General features: G+C 41.9%; 2 protein-coding genes across 2 annotated transcripts in view; one reads left to right on the top strand and one right to left on the bottom strand.

The window, feature by feature from the left end:
• The window catches only part of LOC111978416 (regulator of microtubule dynamics protein 2), a 91590-nt gene extending 89145 nt beyond the window's left edge, over positions 1-2445 (top strand). The window contains 1 exon segment of the mRNA XM_024008476.2: positions 37-2445. Within this exon segment, the coding sequence (XP_023864244.2) occupies positions 37-93 (57 nt within the window). The 3' untranslated portion in view covers positions 94-2445.
• Positions 2446-10221: 7776 nt separating this feature from the next.
• Positions 10222-19217, bottom strand: part of LOC111978757 (cytochrome P450 1B1-like) — an 18120-nt gene continuing 9124 nt past the window's right edge. Inside the window, exon 3 of the mRNA XM_024008992.1 lies at positions 10222-11268. Within this exon, the coding sequence (XP_023864760.1) occupies positions 10656-11268 (613 nt within the window). The 3' untranslated portion in view covers positions 10222-10655. The remainder of the gene's footprint in view (positions 11269-19217) is intronic.

The raw sequence follows: 19217 nt of genomic DNA, 5'->3' as shown, positions 1-19217 counted from the left end.
ATAATAGATGAATTTCTCTTTCTCTCCCCCCACAAGGATGAGGAGGCACAGAAGGAGCTGGACACCCTTTTCTCTGCTCTAGGTGTTAATTGAGGACATTGTGGAATGGCTCCATCCTCTTGCTAGGGAGGAACCCAGGATCCTCCTCACTGGAAAGCACACTATGAAGGGAAGCCAATCCATTTCTTCCTTGATTACTGTTGGGACAGTATCTTCTTCGTCCTAGTGCTCTCTGGGATTGGAGATGACTGGATCGCTGTGCATACTAGGGAACAAACTTATCACAGACATATCATGATGTCTTATGAATGCATAGTGCTTTGACATCTGTTCGCTGAAGAGATTGTGGTAGAAGGGACAGTTGGACCTAAGTCAATCAATGGTGTTGGTCCCAATGGGATATACATTATCTACCACCTCGCATCAATACAGTCAGCAATTAAGTGTAGGGGACCAGGCAATACTGTAGCTAGAAAATACATTTTATGAAGATTTTAATAATTATACTGAAGTTGGTTCCAATATGTGTGATCACCTGTGTCAACCCAAACAGATATATCCAAAACAAAAATATAATAATTTCAAACCTTGCTTACATTTGTATACAATCACATATATCTCTATTATGCGTGGGAATACTTGAACAGATTTTCTAAATTAAAATCACTTGAAGCTGATTTCCCGGTGTATTTAGTCTTATGCCCAACAATGAAAATTCACAAAGATAAAAACATGTATTCATTTTTGCTCAGAAAACTTGGGGTCAAAATAAAACCACCCGCGGACCAAATTCGGCCCGTGGGCCAGTTGGGGGAACCCTGGCCTAGCCTAAGAACTGCACACACACAAGTGTGTTTTAAGGAGATTCTGACACAAATTCCTCAACAATAAAGACCTTTATGGTTTTGTGAAAGTGATCCACAGAACTTGTTGGTCCCTCCCTCCCGCCATGTTCTGTTTTTGTTTTGTCTCTAGCAGTGCATTCAAGTGGCAATAACAAAACCGTTTTAAACAAAGGTGCAACCCAAACACAGCTCTCTGTCGCACTGTGACTACCGAGTGACATTTTGTCCCTTTTACCCCCTGATTGTAATGTAACTATACGGCACCCTATTCCTTATAAGGTACACTACATTTTACCAAAGCCCTAGGTCACTAAATAGGGAATAGAAGCTCTGGTCAGATGTAGTGCACTAAATAAGGAACGGGGCATACCACCCTGCATACCACTGCTGGCTTGCTTCTGAAGCTAAGCAGGGTTGGTCCTGGTCAGTCCCTGGATGGGAGACCAGGTGCTGCTGGAAGTGGTGTTGGAGGGCCAGTAGGAGGCACTCTTTCCTCTGGTCTAAACAAAGATCCCAATGCCCCAGGGCAGTGATTGGGGACACTGCTCTGTGTAGGGTGCCGTCTTTTGGATGGGACGTTAAAACGGGTGTCCTGACTCTCTGAGGTCATTAAAGATCCCATGGCACTTATCGTAAGAGTAGGGGTGTTAACCCCGGTGTCCTGGCTAAATTCCCAATCTGGCCCTCAACCATCACGGTCACCTAATAATCCCCAGTTTACAATTGGCTCATTCATCCCCCTCCTCTCCCCTGTAACTATTCCCCAGGTCGTTGCTGCAAATGAGAACGTGTTCTCAGTCAACTTACCTGGTAAAATAACGGTAAAATAAAATAAAAATAAATAAAATTGCAGACTCAAGCTTGGTATTATTTGACCTGCATTGAGTGGCTACTGTAGGTTACCAGGTCTTGTGTTCCTGTCACTGCCTGTGCATGGACAGAGATCATGGTCACATTGTTTTAAGATGATGGAGATGATAGGGAAGGAAACGGGACCCCTAGACGGCTCCTTGGGTCTTCACGTTCATACAAGGTCGGGGTGTTGCTCATCACATTCCAGCTAGCTAGAGGATATTTTTGAGCGTAGAATGTGATTTGAGATTAGATCCTGTAGCCTAATAGTCCATGGGCAATGTGCATGTCCGAGATTTTATATCGTAGTCGATAGGTTTTACTGTATTTTGAATGCCGTTTTATTCTCTTTTTTTTTGGTTAAAAAAAGCAAATGGTGAGATGGATTTTAATACTTTTAGTATTTTTCATTTGTATGGTTTCTTTTTGGGATTACTGGGGGGAAAGCATGGGCTATAAGAATCTGTGGTTCTTTATTATGTTCTCTTAAGTATAATTTAGTCTTCTGGAAACCATTAACTGGTGCGTACTTTATCCAACAGGTGAACTACAAGAATGGAACTTGTTTTTGCTTAACACGTTTTTCTATAATTCAGCAATATGAATGTATGATTTAGTTTTATCTAGGGTGGTGCACATTGCAGTGAAGTAAATTATCTTGTAAATTAAATACATAAAACATTATATAGACACCACTGATCAATGGTATTTGAGTCTGCCATTAGTCAATAAATATGTGCAATCTTGATATGTGCCCCAAGTTCTGAGTATGTGCCAACTGTTTATGTGCATGCTTGTGTGAGAGATGATGATGCTGCTGCAATTCATGCACACAACTCTTTTTACTTTATTAATATGTAATGGGGATATTTTAATTATATTATCAACCGAATATTTACCCTTCTCTCAGTACAAATGCCATGGAAAAGCAAGGTATGTAAGCAAGTTCTGACCTGACTATCATAGGTAAAGTGTTTGTTTTTTGTAAGGCCCCCTCCCCTTCCCCTTTTTGTGCAGACTGTACAGTTTGTGCCAGAGCCATTTGGAATTTGTCACTGGATCATATTCAGGCCTACTTCCCTCTAGTCTGGTCATGTTTTAGGGTATTGCCATGGCACAGACTCACTCTAAATAGCTACCTCCCGAAGGAACACTATTCAGTATTATAACAACTCAAAAGAAATCCTGGGAAAGATGGTTTAGCCTGATTTGAACCAAATCAATGGAATTTGCCTCAACACAGCAAGGAACTACAGTATTCCATGTCAGTGAAAGTAATCCTGTTGCAACTTCTGACCAAATGCTTCCTCATTTTCATATTGGACTGAAAAGTTGATTTTCATGTGTTTAATCGCAGTGTTGCATTCTGTGGCTGTAACCAGATGTGGGTCAGAGAAGTGGCTATAATGCTATCTCTGACCATGATGTCTGCATGCTTGTCTTGAAGATGAGACTGCAGATGGAATAACAGACTGGGGACTGTTGTGGGTTACGAAATGTTCAGGTGACACCTGGAACAGGGAGAAATTACAGAGCTCACTGCCCAGATGAGGAGGTGCCAATTGGCCTGGAACCTGACTGGTTTGGGGGGGAAGTGACCTTCCTTTGGTGGACCTACCCTTTCCCTGAGAGCCTTGGGACAAACATCAGTGACTGCATACCACGGTTGGGGTGAATTCCATTTGAATTCAGGAAGAAAACTGATGTTTGTCCCAATTTGGGGTCTTGTTAGAACTCTACATAGAAGATGATACAGAATTATTGCATTGTGATTGTCCCTTACAGCCAGATCAGACATGGGTTGGAAGTGGTATGACTTTTGTGGATATTAGTTTATTTCACAAATTTTAGCCCAGGACATAGTGTCTGTAATAAACTCATAGTGGCTGTCACAAACTCTACATTCAACACAGTTGTCACTGACTAGTTGAACCAACATTTCCTGTACTAACAGCACAAAATGCATTTATATGAATGTCAGGATTTTGTTTAGTGGACCTCATTTTTTAATTAACATTAGTCAATAAAAGTCATGAATGCAACTTTTAATGTCAAATTGTTTTTCGTTAATAAAATGGTAAAACACTTAAATGTGAGGCTAAATATGAGGGCTATACAACACATTTTACATATAGCTAAGCTGTTTGGTGCAGTATTTCTCAAGTAAAAAAATATTGCGACTTATTGTCTTACGTAAACAAAGTCCGCTACGCTGCTGGGCAGGTCGGTCTCACTGTCTGTGTTCTGCAGTAGGACTGCATAGAACGCAATTTAAAAAAATATACGTATTTTTTATTGTCACATACACCGGATAGGTGCAGTGAAATGTGTTGTTTTACAAGGTCAGCCATAGTAGTACAGCGCCCCTGGAGCAAAGTAGGGTTAAGTGCCGCCGACAGATTTTTCACCTTATTAAGTAGTACTTTCAGGTATTTTTACTTAAGTACTTTACACCACTGCTCATAAGTCATATCAGGACTACTGTAGTTTTTGTTTTAATTGTGGTATTTTATTTTGCATTTTAGACATAAAATGCCCCAAATATGAATCACTGTCACCCATGATCACAATGCCATTTTAACTGAAGGTGGCTGGTTAGGATATCACTGGTTAGGATATGACTGGTTAGGAGATAGTCTTATGTTTTTAGCCCATTCAAGATCAAGGTGTGGCTGGAAACTGTAAATATGGTCAGTCTTGTTCTACTGCAGTGGAGGTGGGTAGTGGGGAAGTGGACTTATCATGTTGAAGAACTATTTTCTATTCCACTAAACCTCTATACTGTGCCCCATCCCCCACACACCCAACCTGCCTGCTCTCTAGGTTTGTATGACTCCCACCCTCCTCACAGATGTTTGTGATCATTTCAGGCAGTGGCCTGGATTTTCAGGGCTTCTTCTTTCCTTTGCAGATGCAAGGCCGGACACTCATTACTCTCTCCTGGCTTGTGTGGGTAATAATGTGGGCAGTAGTAGGAGAGGCTGTATTGTGCTGTCGTAATAACCCCGAGGCTGACATTGTCAGGGTTAACATTCAATGCCAAATGTTGTCTGCCTGCACCAGGATGTTTACAGTGCATTCAACATGTCCATGACCATTCATAGTCATATGCCAACTTGGTCACGTGTACAGGATGAGGACTGATAAGAGCATTGAACCATGAAGTCATAGTTCTGCTTTATGTTGGAATATGGCTTGTTTGTTTGTTTTGAAAGGTCTTTCCAAAAAATCTGAACACCCTATTATTGGACAGGTACCAAATTTCCTGGGTCTTGTCTTTCCACACTTTTCTTTCCCGCTAGCTGAGATCTGAGGCAAATACTTTTCTTTGACTCTCCTTTTCTATTCAGTGAAGGGGAGAGCATGAGAAATGGCGTATCAGCAATCATCTGGCTTTATCAGAATTTGTCACGCACTCCAAGCTGGCTGTCTGGCTGCAAGCCTCTCATTGATCAAGTACAGGATCTTCTGGGCGATATAAAACGTAACACAGAGAAAGGACTCACCTAAACACTTCCCCTTGGTTCCAACATTACATGGTTATGTGCCCATAATACAATACCTTCGCTTGCTGAAATTAGAAAGTCATGCAAAGTATCAGACACTGTATTTATAATAATTCTGCTATTTCAGAAAATAGAACAACCTTTATTTCCTGAAACAATTCAACGTGTTATTTAAAAATATGAAATCTCAGCCATAGTCAATTTGAGAGATGGAAGTGTTGTCACTGAACACTGCAGTATCAGCATTCTATGTTTATTCTGACACTATACTTTTTCTTTAGTTAGAATGAACCCCTACTTACTAAAGAGCTGGTTAGATATACAGTGCCTTCATAAAGTATTCACACCCCTTTAACTTTTTCCACATTTTGTTGTATTACAGTTTAAAATTGATTAAATMTAGATTTTGTGTCACTGGTTTACACACAATTAAAAATGAAAAGCTGAAATGTCTTGAGTCAATAAGTATTCAGTCCCTTTGTTATGACAAGCCTAAATAAGTTCTGGAGTAAAAATTAGCTTGAGTCACATAATAAGTTGCATGTATTCACTCTGTGTGCAATAATAGAGATGATTCTTGAATGACTACCTCATCTCTGTGCCCCACACACAGAATTATATGTAAGATCCCACTGCAAACACAGATTCAACCACAGAGACCAGAGAGGTTTTCCAATGCCTCGCAAAGAAGGGCKTCTATTGGTAAATGGGTAAAAAAAAAAAGCAGACATTGAATACTCCTTTGAGCATGGCAAAGTTATTATTTACATTTTGGATGGTGTATCAATACACCCAGTCACTACAAAGAGACAGGCGTCCTTCCGAACTCAGTTGCGTGAGAGGAAGGAAACCGCTCAGGGATTTCACAGAGGCCAATGGTGACGTTAAAACAATTACAGAGCTTAATGGCTGTGATAGGAGAYAACTGAGGATGGATCAACATTGTAGTTATTCCCCAACACTAACCTAAATGACAGGGAAAAGAAGGAAGCCTGTACAGAATAAAAATATTCCAAAACATGCATCCTGTTTGCAACAAGGAATTAAAGTATACTGCAAAAAAATTGGCAAAGCAATTAACTTTTTGCCCTGAATACAAAGTTTAATGTTTGGGGCAAGTCCAATGCAACACATTACTGTTACTACACATTACTACACATTACATTACTCTCCATATTTTCACGTGTAGTGCTGGCTGCATCATGTTATGGGTATGCTCGAAATCGTTAAGGACTGGGGAGTTTTTCAGGAGAAGAAATGATGGAGCTAAGCTTGGTGGACTCTGGTTTTCACCAGCCGCTGGGCGATTAATTTACCTTTCAGCAGGACAAAAATCTAAAACACAAGACCAAATATACAAACTCAGGGGTGTGAATACTTCCCCTACCTGTCAAAAAATGTGGACACACCTACTCAAGGGTCTTTCTTAATTGTACTATTTTCTACATTGTAGAATAATAATAAAGACATAAACTATGAAATAACACATGGAATCATGTAGTAACCAAAAAAAGGAAGTACTATGTAATGACACACAGTAATACCAGAAAATGTACTGTATTATATTGTAAAAAAAAAAATGCTACCGTAATTTGAATGAATAGATGAATGAATTAAATTAATTGAGGGGAGGACTTTGTATTTTACTGTAATTACAAGGAATTGGTGCAAGCAGGTTGGCTGCTAGGTAAAGTTTTTACAAACATTACAGCATATTAATTAATATTTGGTTCTTTATATCACTTGCTCTTCTAGTGGCCTCAACAAAGGCTTCCAAACTGGCAGCGACTACAGGGCAAAACGGACCAAACCATTTAAAGTTTAAGAATTGCTGCCACTCCAATCTGTCTCCTTTACATTTTAAATTGATGGGGCACTATAACCACATAGGAGTTAAGTTGGTACAGCATTTTCACTCACAGGTACAACAAATATAGCATCTTACAAGGCACGCCTCAAAATATGTTACTACCCAAGAAACAACAATACCATGCACCCACTATTTTTTATTTATTTATCCTTTATTTTACTCGGCAAGTCAGTTAAGAACAAATTCTTATTTACAATGACGGCCTACCCCGGCCAAACCCTAACGACGCTGGGCCAATTGTGTGCCGCCCTATGGGACTCCCAATCACTGGTTGTGATACAGCCTGGAATCAAACCAGGGTCTGTAGTGACGCCTCTAGCACTGAGATGCAGTGCCTTAGACCGCTGCGCCACTCGGGAGCCCCGAGTGGCTCCGAATCGACTCTGCTCGTGCGGCAGAGTCGATTTCCGCGCTTATAAACCCAGGGTCGTTACACTATGTTATGTTAGGTTCCAGTAAAGGATATGCCAATACTTGTGCAATACTTGATTTTTACTATTTAAAAAAAAATGTGAGCCATAGTTATTTGCGTGATATCCTGTAAAACAAAGAAAATATAGATGTATGAAAAGAGTGTTCATGTAGTGCATGGGAATGTGTGAAACTCACTCCTCAGCCTGAAGTGTTCCCACTTGCGCTGCCGGATAGATGGCATTTCGGTGGCGCCGACTGGTAAGACACTTCGCAAGGGGTGGAAAATGTGCTAGCAAGGCAGAAGTCTTGGGTTCAAATCCTAGGTGTGAGGAAAATCAGAAGGAAGGGGCACTTGCTTAGCAAGCAGCGTGACATCCAGGGCCGGCTCTGCCATTATTAGGCAAGATTCGGTGGTTAACTATGGCGGCACTTGAATTTGGGGAGCACACTGTGCTAGATACCAGCTCATAGCAATTGCTGCAGTTCCCAGTCCTGCTTCTCACGAAGTTCACTATCCTATGGTGATATGTATATTTTTACATGCGGTTATCAAATTGTGAAACATTAATTAAAATGAATCTGCCAATTAAACGATTGTATTGTTTTTTAATGTTTGTGTGTAATGAAGATGATTAGTGATTAAGGCAGTAGCCTAACCTAGCTTGTTAACGTTAGCTAGCTACTAGTGTAAACGATTTCAGCTAAAAAATGAAGCTACTGTATAGAGATTTGCAACCAGATTTGCTACCATGTCTAAGAGACAGAAACTACCAGGAAGCGAATATATAGTTGTTGTTTTTTACTAATAAGAAAAGAGGCACAATCTCTAAGCCAGAGATTTGCTGCATGCAGCAATGTCCATCAGCCTGTGTGGAGAACAACAAGCCTCCAAGGACAGGCCATAAATTCACAGAGACAGACGAGCCCCCGTTCGCTGGTTCTAGCAAAGAAGACGGCGAATCGGAGGAGTCCGAGCCATCCACTTCCACCGATGATGACAGCTCTCTGGGTGGACAACAACAGATTGTCGCACCAGTCTAGCCGCACCTCCAAACAATGTCGGCAGAGACTACTATCTGGGAACCCAACTCAGATTTGTCGCGCCATGTCCCYGATGACAGTGTGGCTGCTGCTGCTAAATCCGACTCCCAGACAAAAAAACATATTTATGGGATATGTTAGTGCAGGCTGGGCCACATCAGGATAAGGAGTGGAATTTCCAAAGAGATGAGGGGCAACGAATATTTTCGGTGGCCCAATACAATAGGAGGATGGCGAACGGGGAGAGAGTGGCGTGACCATGGCTCGTTTATTCCAAGCAAAAACAATGCAGCTTTCTGTGTTTTTTTTCACACYAGTACAAATCTACACTGATCAGGGATGGAACCAGGGACTGGAAGAATCTGTGCCACCTCAGCTCGCGTGAGAAGTCGCATGACCGCCTAGATATTTTCCAGAGGTGGAACCAGCTAGAGATCAGCCTGGTGTCCAAGCCAACTATTAATGCCCAAGCCCTACAGGCTGTTGACGGTGAGACTCCATTGGCAACAGGTGCTGCAGAGGCCTTGATACGCATATTGGCCACCCAGAACATTGCGCTATGTGGGATTAAATGATATGTTAAATATGTTACATAAAAGTGTTATTTTTATTATAATTGTAACAATTGTGGGGTCGTGCCATGTGTGATATAACAGGTGGCATATTATTAGTAAGAAACTCGGTTTCTTTCTATAGGCAGTTGGCTGCATAGTGATTGCAACATTGTAACTCTCCGATGCAGGGGTTAAAGTAAAATTCCTTTCTACCCGGTAAGGGACCTCATATGTGCACGCGCCCACCAACATTTTTTATGGCCCTAATCATAGAATTGCATATATAAATTGGAGCCTATTTCGTCCTATTCAAAAACGTGGTAGGCCTACCTGTTTGACAAACACAATTATGCTATGCATAGATGTCGGTATAGCCAAATCCTCCAATAACTGTCGCATGCACTCCTTAAATAACTCCGTGTCTGGGAATGGCTTGGTGTGTTTGGGCTCAAATTGAGTGAGGGTATCCCATACCATTTGTTAAAGAAAAGGGCAAAAATGATATATATTTGTTTGCTTTATATTTTGAAATAAATACATAAAAAGTATCCAGATTATATAAAGACTTCTATAACAATGCTTAACTCTGTGATGCCTTGTGGTAGAAACAAGCTTTAAAATGCCCGCGAAAGACATGACTCCGATGCATATCGGGATATATTGATTCCTCTCCATGACATTCTGAAGCTGAGCTGCAGCCTATAATATTCAAGAAGACAAACAAATTGACGTTGCTATTCTGTCCCTAAAGTCTGTCGCTGTTAATTGACATTTTCACTCCCTGAAAAGAGAAGATGTTTGTTTAAACCCAGGGAGCTTTTAGGGAAGCACTTCTGTTCTTGGGTTATGCAATGGAGGAGTAGCCAGCATTTGAAGCTGATATTTTCCTGCGTAGGTAGAGCTACGTGGAAAGGTAACTTTTGAAAGTTCCATGCTTAGATTCGTAAGGATGTCTAAGATTGAATGATTTGCAAACAGCGTTTTGACATTAAGAATAAGGTAAGAATGCCTATTTCTCTGCCCTTTCTTCCCTGAAACMTATATTTTCACTATCCTCTTTTTACAGCCCAACATTTTCTGTTGATTGCAAGATGTTTTTCCCCAATCAAAGCACACAAAAATATAAAAAACGAATTGAATAGAGACATTGGTGATTTTATCAATGAAATCATATTAGGCTATGTTATTGACATTGAACTGATTATATAGCCTACTAACTAGATGTGTTAAAATTTTTGTTTTAATTTGTAGTGTAGGCCTATGAACTGGGCTGCTATTATGTTCTTTTCCTCCGACTTTCAGGTGAGACTTTTTTTTGCCCAAGGCATAACCTATTGCCGACCACTGCTGTACATAGTTTAGCGGGGATAGCAAGGGGGCTGCAGATTTTTGTCTCGCTTAGGGCAGCAGAACGTCCAGGGCCGTCCTTGGTGACATCCATTACATTCAGATCATAAATACATTTATAATAACTATATAGTAGCTGATACCTGATGGCACATSAGGATGAACTGCAGCTAATTCATCTACTTCAGTGTTTTTTTCTTTCAAGCTTCATTTAGTGACTCTATTCTCAGTCTGATCTGGAGTTGCCCGTGTCCTCCTGAGTCCCCCCATAGAGGGGCTTTTGACTAGCCTTCTCCAGGACTTCCATGCTGTCCCGTAGCGTCACTGCTATGGAGAAGTTATTGGGCTTCAGGGTCAGTCCGTAGGTGTAGTCAATAGTGGGCGGCTTGTCCGGGTCGGGACTAAAGTGGGCCTGGTGCACCAGCAATGCTGTAAATAGGAACAGCTGCATCTTTGACAGTTCCTCTCCGATGCACCGCCGCTTTCCCAAGGAGAAGATGAGCACGCTGCTGGCCAGGTCTTTGTTCAGCGAGCCGTCCTGATCCAGGAAGCGCAGGGGGTCAAAGGTCTCCGGGTGAGTCCACTTGGTGGGGTCGTGGTTGCTGGACCACTGGTTGATGAAGATCACTGTGTCCTTGGGGATGGTGTAGCCCATGATGGTGGTGTCGGTGATGGTGCTGTGGGGGATGGTGAGCGGCACGAAGCTGGTAAAGCGCATCATTTCGTAGATGAAGGCCATCACGTAAGGCAACTGCGACTGGTCCTCGATGATGGGCAGATGGCTCCGGTCGACCACTTTGTCTACTTCCTCCTGGAGACGCAGCTGGATATGAGGAAACCTATAGGAATAGGTCAAAGGTGAACACTCAGATCACAGGTAATTAAATCATTTCCTATTGAGAAGCTAACCTCTATTTCAACACTGAGGGCATTCTCAATACAGTAGTGATAAATCATTTTTGGTGGGTAACTATGGGCAGCAGGTTACAGGTTATTTCCACATTTTTTTACATTACAGCCTTATTCTAAAATGGATTAAATAAATAAAAAATGTCCTCATTAATCTACAAACAATACCCCATAATGATAAAGCGAAAACAGGTTTTTTGACATMTTTGCAAAGTACTCAGGATCAACATGGTAGGGATGAAAACAGAGCAAACAGAGGACATAGAAAGCACAGTATGTGGGTATGTGTGGGTGTATTGTGATGGAAGGTGGGGTGTGTGTTTTTGTGTTTGGAAAAGTGTGGAGTTAAATGAGTGAAAAGGGAAATGGGTGCGAATACCAGAGCCCATGTGTGTCTGCGAGCAGGGGTTGTGAGAGAGAGCTTTCAATTTTGTGCAGATATGGGATATCATTTTTAAAATAAATTATAAATATAGTTTCGTTATTTATTGTTCTATCATGATGGAACGATCCCCAACCCTATACCTTAGAAACCCAACTGAGCGACCCATACATTAAGGAGAAGGCCTTACCTGTTTTATGGACCCACTAAAGCAGTACCAACCCCTCAAGATTCTGGGCCTGCCTGGCAGAGTGGGTCCTAAAAGCCAAAGCCCCCTGATAGGTGAGCATAATATACAAGGAATTTCTCAAAGCTGCTAATGAAAAACTTGACGACCTTGTACCTAGCCGGTGGGGATTCCGGTGGGGTGCCTCCACCCAGGTAGTGGCAGTGCTGGCAACAATAGCTGCAGTAACCCATGGGGAGTTGTATTTATTTATATATATATATATATATATATATACTCCACTATGGCCAAGACCAAAGAGCTGTCAAAGGACACCAGAAACAAAATTGTAGACCTGCACCAGGCTGGGAAGACTGAATCTGCAATAGGTAAAGCAGCTTGGTTTGAAGAAATCAACTGTGGAGCAATTATTAGGAAATTTGAAAGACATACAAGACCACTGATAATCTTGGGGTATATATATAAATAAATACAATCCCCATGGGTTAACTGCAGCTATTGTTGCCAGCACTGCCACTACCTGGGTGGAGGCACCCCACCGGAATCCCCACCGAATCCCCACCGGAATCCCTACAGTGGGGCAAAAAAGTAGTTTATCAGCCACCAATTGTGCAAAGTTCTCCCACTTAAAAAGATGAGAGACGGCGCTGTAATTTTCATCATAGGTACACTTCAACTATGACAGACAGAATGAGACAAAAAATCCAGAAAATCACATTTGTAAGGATTTTTAATGAATTTATTTTGCAAATTATGGTGGGAAATAAGTATTTGGTCACTACAAACAAGCATGATTTCTGGCCTCTCAAGCCTGTAACTTCTTCTTTAAGAGGCTCCTCTGTCCTCCACTCGTTACCTGTATTAATGACCTGTTTGAACTTGTTATCAGTATAAAAGACACCTGTCCACAACCTCAAACAGCAGTCACAGCTCCAAACCTCACTATGGCCAAGACCAAAGAGCTGTCAAAGGACACCAGAAACAAAATTGTAGACCTGCACCAGGCTGGGAACTGAATCTGCAATAGGTAAGCAGCTTGGTTTGAAGAAATCAACTGTGGGAGCAATTAATAGGAAATGAAAGACATACAAGACCACTGATAATACTCCCTCGTTCTGGGGGCTCCACGCAAAGATCCACCCCGTGGGTCAAAATGATCACAAGAACGGTGAGCAAAAATCCAGAACCACACGGGGGGACCTAGGTGAATGACCTGCAGAGAGCTGGGACCAATAAACAAAGCCTAACCATCAGTAACACACCTACGCCGCAAGGAGACTCAAATCCTGCAGTGCCAGACGTGTCCCCTGCTTAAGCCAGTAAATGTCCAGGCCCGTGAAGTTGCTAGAGAGCATGTGGATGATCCAGAAGAAGATTGGGAGAATGTCATATGGTCAGATTGAATACCAAAATAGAACTTTTTGGTAAAAAATCAACTCGGTCGTGTGTTGGAGGACAAAGAATGCTGAGTTGCATCCAAAGAACACATACCTTACCTGTGAAGCATGGGGGGGAACATCATGCTTTGGTGCTGTTTTTCTGCAAAGGGACCAGGACGACTGATTTGTGTAAAGGAAAGAATGAATGGGGCCATGTATCGTGAGATTTTGAGTGAAAACCTCTTCCATCAGCAAGGCATTGAAGATGAAACGTGGCTGGTCTTTCAGCATGACAATGATCCCAACACACCACCAAACACACCACATTTTCATTTCGATCTCCATCTACCGTCCACTAACGCACGAAGATAACTGTATGGATTGTATTTATTTTAATAATGTAAAATTAACAGCTATACCAGAAAGACTCATGTGAAGGCCAAATTACAGCAGGAGTGAACTGACTTGATGCAATATAAATCATTTAAAAACCTGGGAAAAACTATAGGGTTGGATGGCATGACCCGTGGAGGTATCACCAACCTTTTTTTGATATAACTCAAGAGGACTGTTATTAGCATGTTTTAACCACTTCTAAAAAAAACTACTGATCAATACGAAGAGAGGTCTGATTTCAATATTACTGAAAATCCGGTCCATTTAAAAAAAAAAAATGGGGGCCCCTTCAGTGTTGTGATGCAAAAATTCTTGCAAAATGCATAGCGCATAGAATTTAAAAGGTATTGTCGGATATTATTTAACCCAATCAGACAGGTGTTTTTATATGGACGATACATTTGAGATAATATKATATAAATCCTGGYAAAAATTGAATACTATGAAAAACGTGGGAAACCAGGCRTGGTTTTCATAGCTGACATTGAAAAGGCTTTCGATAAAGTACGACTGGAATGCCTGGAATATATGCCTGGCATATTTCAATTTTGGAGAATCTGTTATAAATGGGTTGAAGTTCGGCCGTGATTGGGAGTCCCATAGGGCGGTGCACAATTGTCTCAGCGTCGTCCAGGTTGGCTGGGCAGGCCATCATTGTAAATAATAATTTGTTCTTAACTGACTTGCCTAGGTAAATAAAGGTTAAATAAATAATAATAATAAAATATATTGTAACCCTAGGTGTAAAATAGTAAATAATGTCTACTTCTCTGAAAGTATTAAACTGTCAAGAGGAGTAAAACAAGGTTGTCCACTATCGCCATATCTATTTATTATGGCCATCTAAATGTTAGCTATTAAAATCAGATCCAACAATAATATCAAGGGGTTAGAAATCAATGCCTTAAAAAAAAAAAAAATAGTTGTCATTGTATGCTGATGATTCATGCTTTTTTTAAATACACAATTTGGATCCCTCCACAGCCTCATAGATGATCTAGAAACTCTTTAGTCATATTTTTCTAACTCTTTAGTCATATTCCAGTTGACCTACACTACCGTTCAAAAGTTTGGGGTCACTTAGAAATGTCGTTGTTTTTGAAAGTAATGCAAATTGTTGGTCCATTAAAATAACATAAAATTTATCAGAAATACATTGTTACTGTTGTACATTTTTTATGGAATATCTACATAGGCCTACAGAGGCCCATTATCAGCAACCATCACTCCTGTGTTCCAATGGCATGTTGTGTTAGCTAATCCAAGTTTATCATTTTAAAGGGCTAATTGATCATTGGAAAACCCTTTTGCAATTATGTTAGCACAGCTGAAAACTGTTGTTCTGATTAAAAAAGCAATAAAYCTGGCTTTCTTTAGACAAATTCAGTATCTGGAGCATCAGCATTTGTGGGTTCGATTACAGGCTCAAAATGGCTAGAAACAAAGATCTTTCTTCTGAAACTCGTCAGGCTATTCTTGTTCTGAGAAATGAAGGCTATTCCATGTGAGAAWATGCCAAGAAACTYAAGATCTCGTACAGCGCTGTGTACTACTCCCTTCAAAGAACAGCGCAAACTGGCTCTAACCAGAATAGAAAGAGGAGTAGGAGGCCCCGGTGCACAACTGAGCAAGAGGACAAGTACATTAGAGTGTATAGTTTGAGAAACAGACACCTCACATGTCCTCAACTGGCAGCTTCATTAAATAGTACCTGKAAAACACCAGTACTGTGGCCTTCRGGAGGACTTCGTCTCCACCCGGGGTCCCCAATTCACATCACGTGTATGGAYAGCCTTCATGGAGAAGCTGGGGGTCACGTTAAGCATCACTTCCGGGTAGCGGCCTCAGTCCAACGTACAGGTGGAAAGGACCAACCAGGAGCTGGGGAGGTTGCTGAGGAGTCACAGTCAGGCCCGGCAGAGGAAGTGGGCCCGGTATCTTCCCTGGGCAGAGTACGCCCAGAACTCACTTCGTCACTCCTCCACGGGGTTGTCTCCCTCCCAGTGCGTCCTGGGGAACCAGCCTGGCTCCGTGGACCCTGAGCCAAACCGAAGCCCCTGTGATGGATAAGTGGTTCCGGTGCGGGACGTTGCCCACATGAGGCTCCAACGCGCCGTCGAGCACCAGAAGGAGCAGGCGGACTGCCACCGCAGTTAGGCACCCTTTTCAATCCTGGTYAACGCTTCTGGCTCTCCACAAGGAACCTCCCGCTCCGCCTGCCCTGCCGGAAGCTGAGCCCCCYGTTTGTGGGGCCATTCAAAGTCCTCCAGAGGMTCAATGAGGTAACTTACCAATTACAGCTTCCCAATGACTACCGGATCTCACCCTCTTTTCACGTGTCCCTCCTCAGGCCGGTGGTTCCTGGTCCCCTGGCTGATGCCGTCCCCCACAACACCCCTCCGCCTCCCCTGGACATCGAGGGTAGTCCCACCTATGCCGTCAGTTCCCTCCTGAACGCCAGATGTTGTGGAGGTAGGTTACAGTACCTGGTGGACTGGGAGGGGTACGGTCCAGAGGAGCGGTTTTGGGTTCCGGTGGACGACATTCTAGATCCCAACATCAGAGATTTCCACKTTCGCCGTCCAGACCGGCCCACTCCTCGTCCTTGGGGCCGTCTTCCTGGCCGGCGTTGTCCTTCGGCTGGACCAGCTGGCAAACCATCCTTATGCACACCTGGCAACCTTCATTACGCACATCTGCGCCTCATTAGGCACACCTGGACTTCATCACCTTCCTGATTACTTCCCCTGTATATAGCACTTCGTTGTTATCACCCACCAGGCAATTTTGTTAATGTTTAGATGCTTTTCTTGTTTTGTATCGTTCATGTTCTTCATTATTAAACTCACTAACTCCACTTGCTTCCTGACTCCCTGCATCTACGTTACACACCCCATGTTCAAGAATGGTCTTTTCCCCTTTATTCAGATTACACCCTCCAAAATATTACTATTTTCAAAACAAGCCATAGAAATTTGGTTGCAATTTCAGTTTAATCCATCAGAAAAGACAGAACAAATAATACAGAAAATATTGTGGTTAAACTAATTGATTAAAAATACATTATTTAAAAATATATATATATAATCTTTGTAAATTATATCACAAATAGGACTGGTGGAGTTATGTCACACAGGCAGCTAACAAAAATATATGGAAATGTCTGCGCTACCCAAAATTACAACCAACTAATTGCAGCATTTCCACAAAAATGGAAGAGGCAATTGGAAGCGGGAAAAAGTAAGGAACTTATCTGTTAGTCCTGCATTAAAGATGAAAGATTTTCAAAGAAAATAGTGATATATAAAAAAGTATACCAGTTTCATTTAAGGACCAACAAATTGACAGAGGTTCCATATAGAATGCAAAATAGTTGGCAAGAGATTTTCGATGCACCGATTCCATGGCACATGGTTTATGAATTGATACGCAAAACAACTGCGGATTCAAATCTTAGAATCAAAATTGGTTAAAGAAAATTGTGATGAATAAAAAAGTATACCAGTTTTGTTTAAGGACCATAAAATTGACAGTGTCACGACTCCGACCGAAGGTGGCTCCCCTTCCCGTTCGGGTGGCGCTCGGCGGTCGTCGTCGCCAGCCTACTAGCTGCCACTGATTCTTTCCTCCCCCTCCTTGTATGTTTATTGGTTACACCTGTTATGAGTTTGTGGTGATTAGTAGGGCTTTATTAGTCAGCCTGTTTCTTTGTGCGGGATTGTTTGTGGTAACATTTGTGTATGTTGGAGACGAACGTGTTTGTTCCTGTTCGTGGGTTTTGCTGGACTGTTTTAGTCCCCGTGTTTGGGGCATTTGTTTTTCGGCACCCAGTGTTTCGTGAGGTGGCCTATGTCTGCCGTGTGTGCATTAAAGAGCACTATCTTGAACTCTCTGTTTCCTGCGCCTGACTTCACACCCACGACACCCAGATCGTTACACAGAGGTGCTACATACTGTAGAATGCAAAATAGTTGGGAAGAGATTTTCGATGTACCMATTCCATGGCACATGGTTTATGAARTGATATGCAAAACAACGCCGGATTCAAAACTTTGAATTTTTCAATTTAAATGARTATACAAAATTCTTCCAACCAATAGAATGTTATATATATGGGGGATACAACCATCCCAGCTCTGCAGATTTTGGTGCGAAGAGATAATTTGTTTTGGTACTGTCTATATGTAGCTTGTTTTTGGTCGCAGGTCCATGAATGGTTGAAAAAGTGCAACATTTACCTGGAGCTAACTCTGCAGATAGCACTCCTGGGGGATTTGAAAAGTCATAGTCAATCAATCAATAATATAATACTACTTTTAGCAAAAATGTTTATCTTTAATATACAATCTGTAGAAACTATGAGAATAGAAAGGTTCAGAACTTTTGTGAAACATCACAGCACAGTTGAAAAATATATGGSAAATACAAATAAAAATGGATGGTGTTAAGAGATAGATGGGAGGGGTTGAGTGTAGCTCAAGGGTGGAATCAAAAACAACAAGATAACTAATGTAAAATATACTGTGTCTGTAAAATGTATATACATTCAGAACTTTTGTGAAACAGCACAGTTACAAATATCTTAAATAAATGAATTAAAATAAATTCAACTGGATGGGCTTCAGATGGGAGGGGTTGATGGTAGCTGAAGGATGGAATTAAAAACAAACAAAAGATAACTATTGTAAAATACATTGTGTCCGTAAAATGTATATAGTATGTATAAGCTGGAAGTAGAAGTGTAAGTGTTGTTGTTTATTAGTTTACTCCAATTAGCTCAGGGGTGGTAGGGTTAGGGGAAAAAATAAAGGAAAATATATTTTAAAAAGATATGTATATATATTTACAAAAAAATGTATGGGGGATTCGAAATGAAGCATACAATTACATTGATGGAATCTACAATCTATCCACACTATTAAAACTGATCTGCCCCCTAAAAAAAAATTCAACAAAAACAATAAACAAAATCTAAAACAATACATTATTTACATAAATATTCAGACCCTTTGCTATTAGACTCGAAATTGAGCTCAGGTGCATCCCGTTTCCATTGATCATCCTTGAGATGTTTCTACAACTTCATTGGAGTCAACCTGTGATAAATTCAATTGATTGGACATGATTTGGAAAGACACACTGTAACGGCTGTCGTCGGTGGAAGAAGGTGAGGACCAAAGCGCAGCGTGGTTAGTGTTCATCTTATTTAATAATACTCGGGCGGCTCAGCGGCGCTGGACACGACGGGCGGCTCAGGCGGCGCTGGGACAGTAAGCGGGCGGTTCAAGCGCGCGCTGGACAGACGGGCGGCTCAGGCGGCGCTGGACAGACGGGCGGCTCAAGCGGCGCTGGGACAGGACGGGCGGCTAGGCGCGGCGAAGACGGGGGCAGCTCAGGCGGCGCGCTGGACAAACGGGCAGCTCAGGCGGCGCTGGACAGACGGAGCAGCTCAGGCCTGCCGAGGCGCACTCTAGGCTAGTGCGTGGTGCCGGAACAGGTGTTACCGAGCAGGGAAACGCACCGTCAGGCGGAGTG

This window comes from Salvelinus sp. IW2-2015, linkage group LG18 (genome assembly GCF_002910315.2).
Source record: "Salvelinus sp. IW2-2015 linkage group LG18, ASM291031v2, whole genome shotgun sequence".
NCBI classification, from domain to species: Eukaryota; Metazoa; Chordata; class Actinopteri; order Salmoniformes; family Salmonidae; genus Salvelinus; species Salvelinus sp. IW2-2015.
Note: the sequence above shows the minus strand (reverse complement) of the source record. Positions and strands in the feature narration are given on the sequence as shown.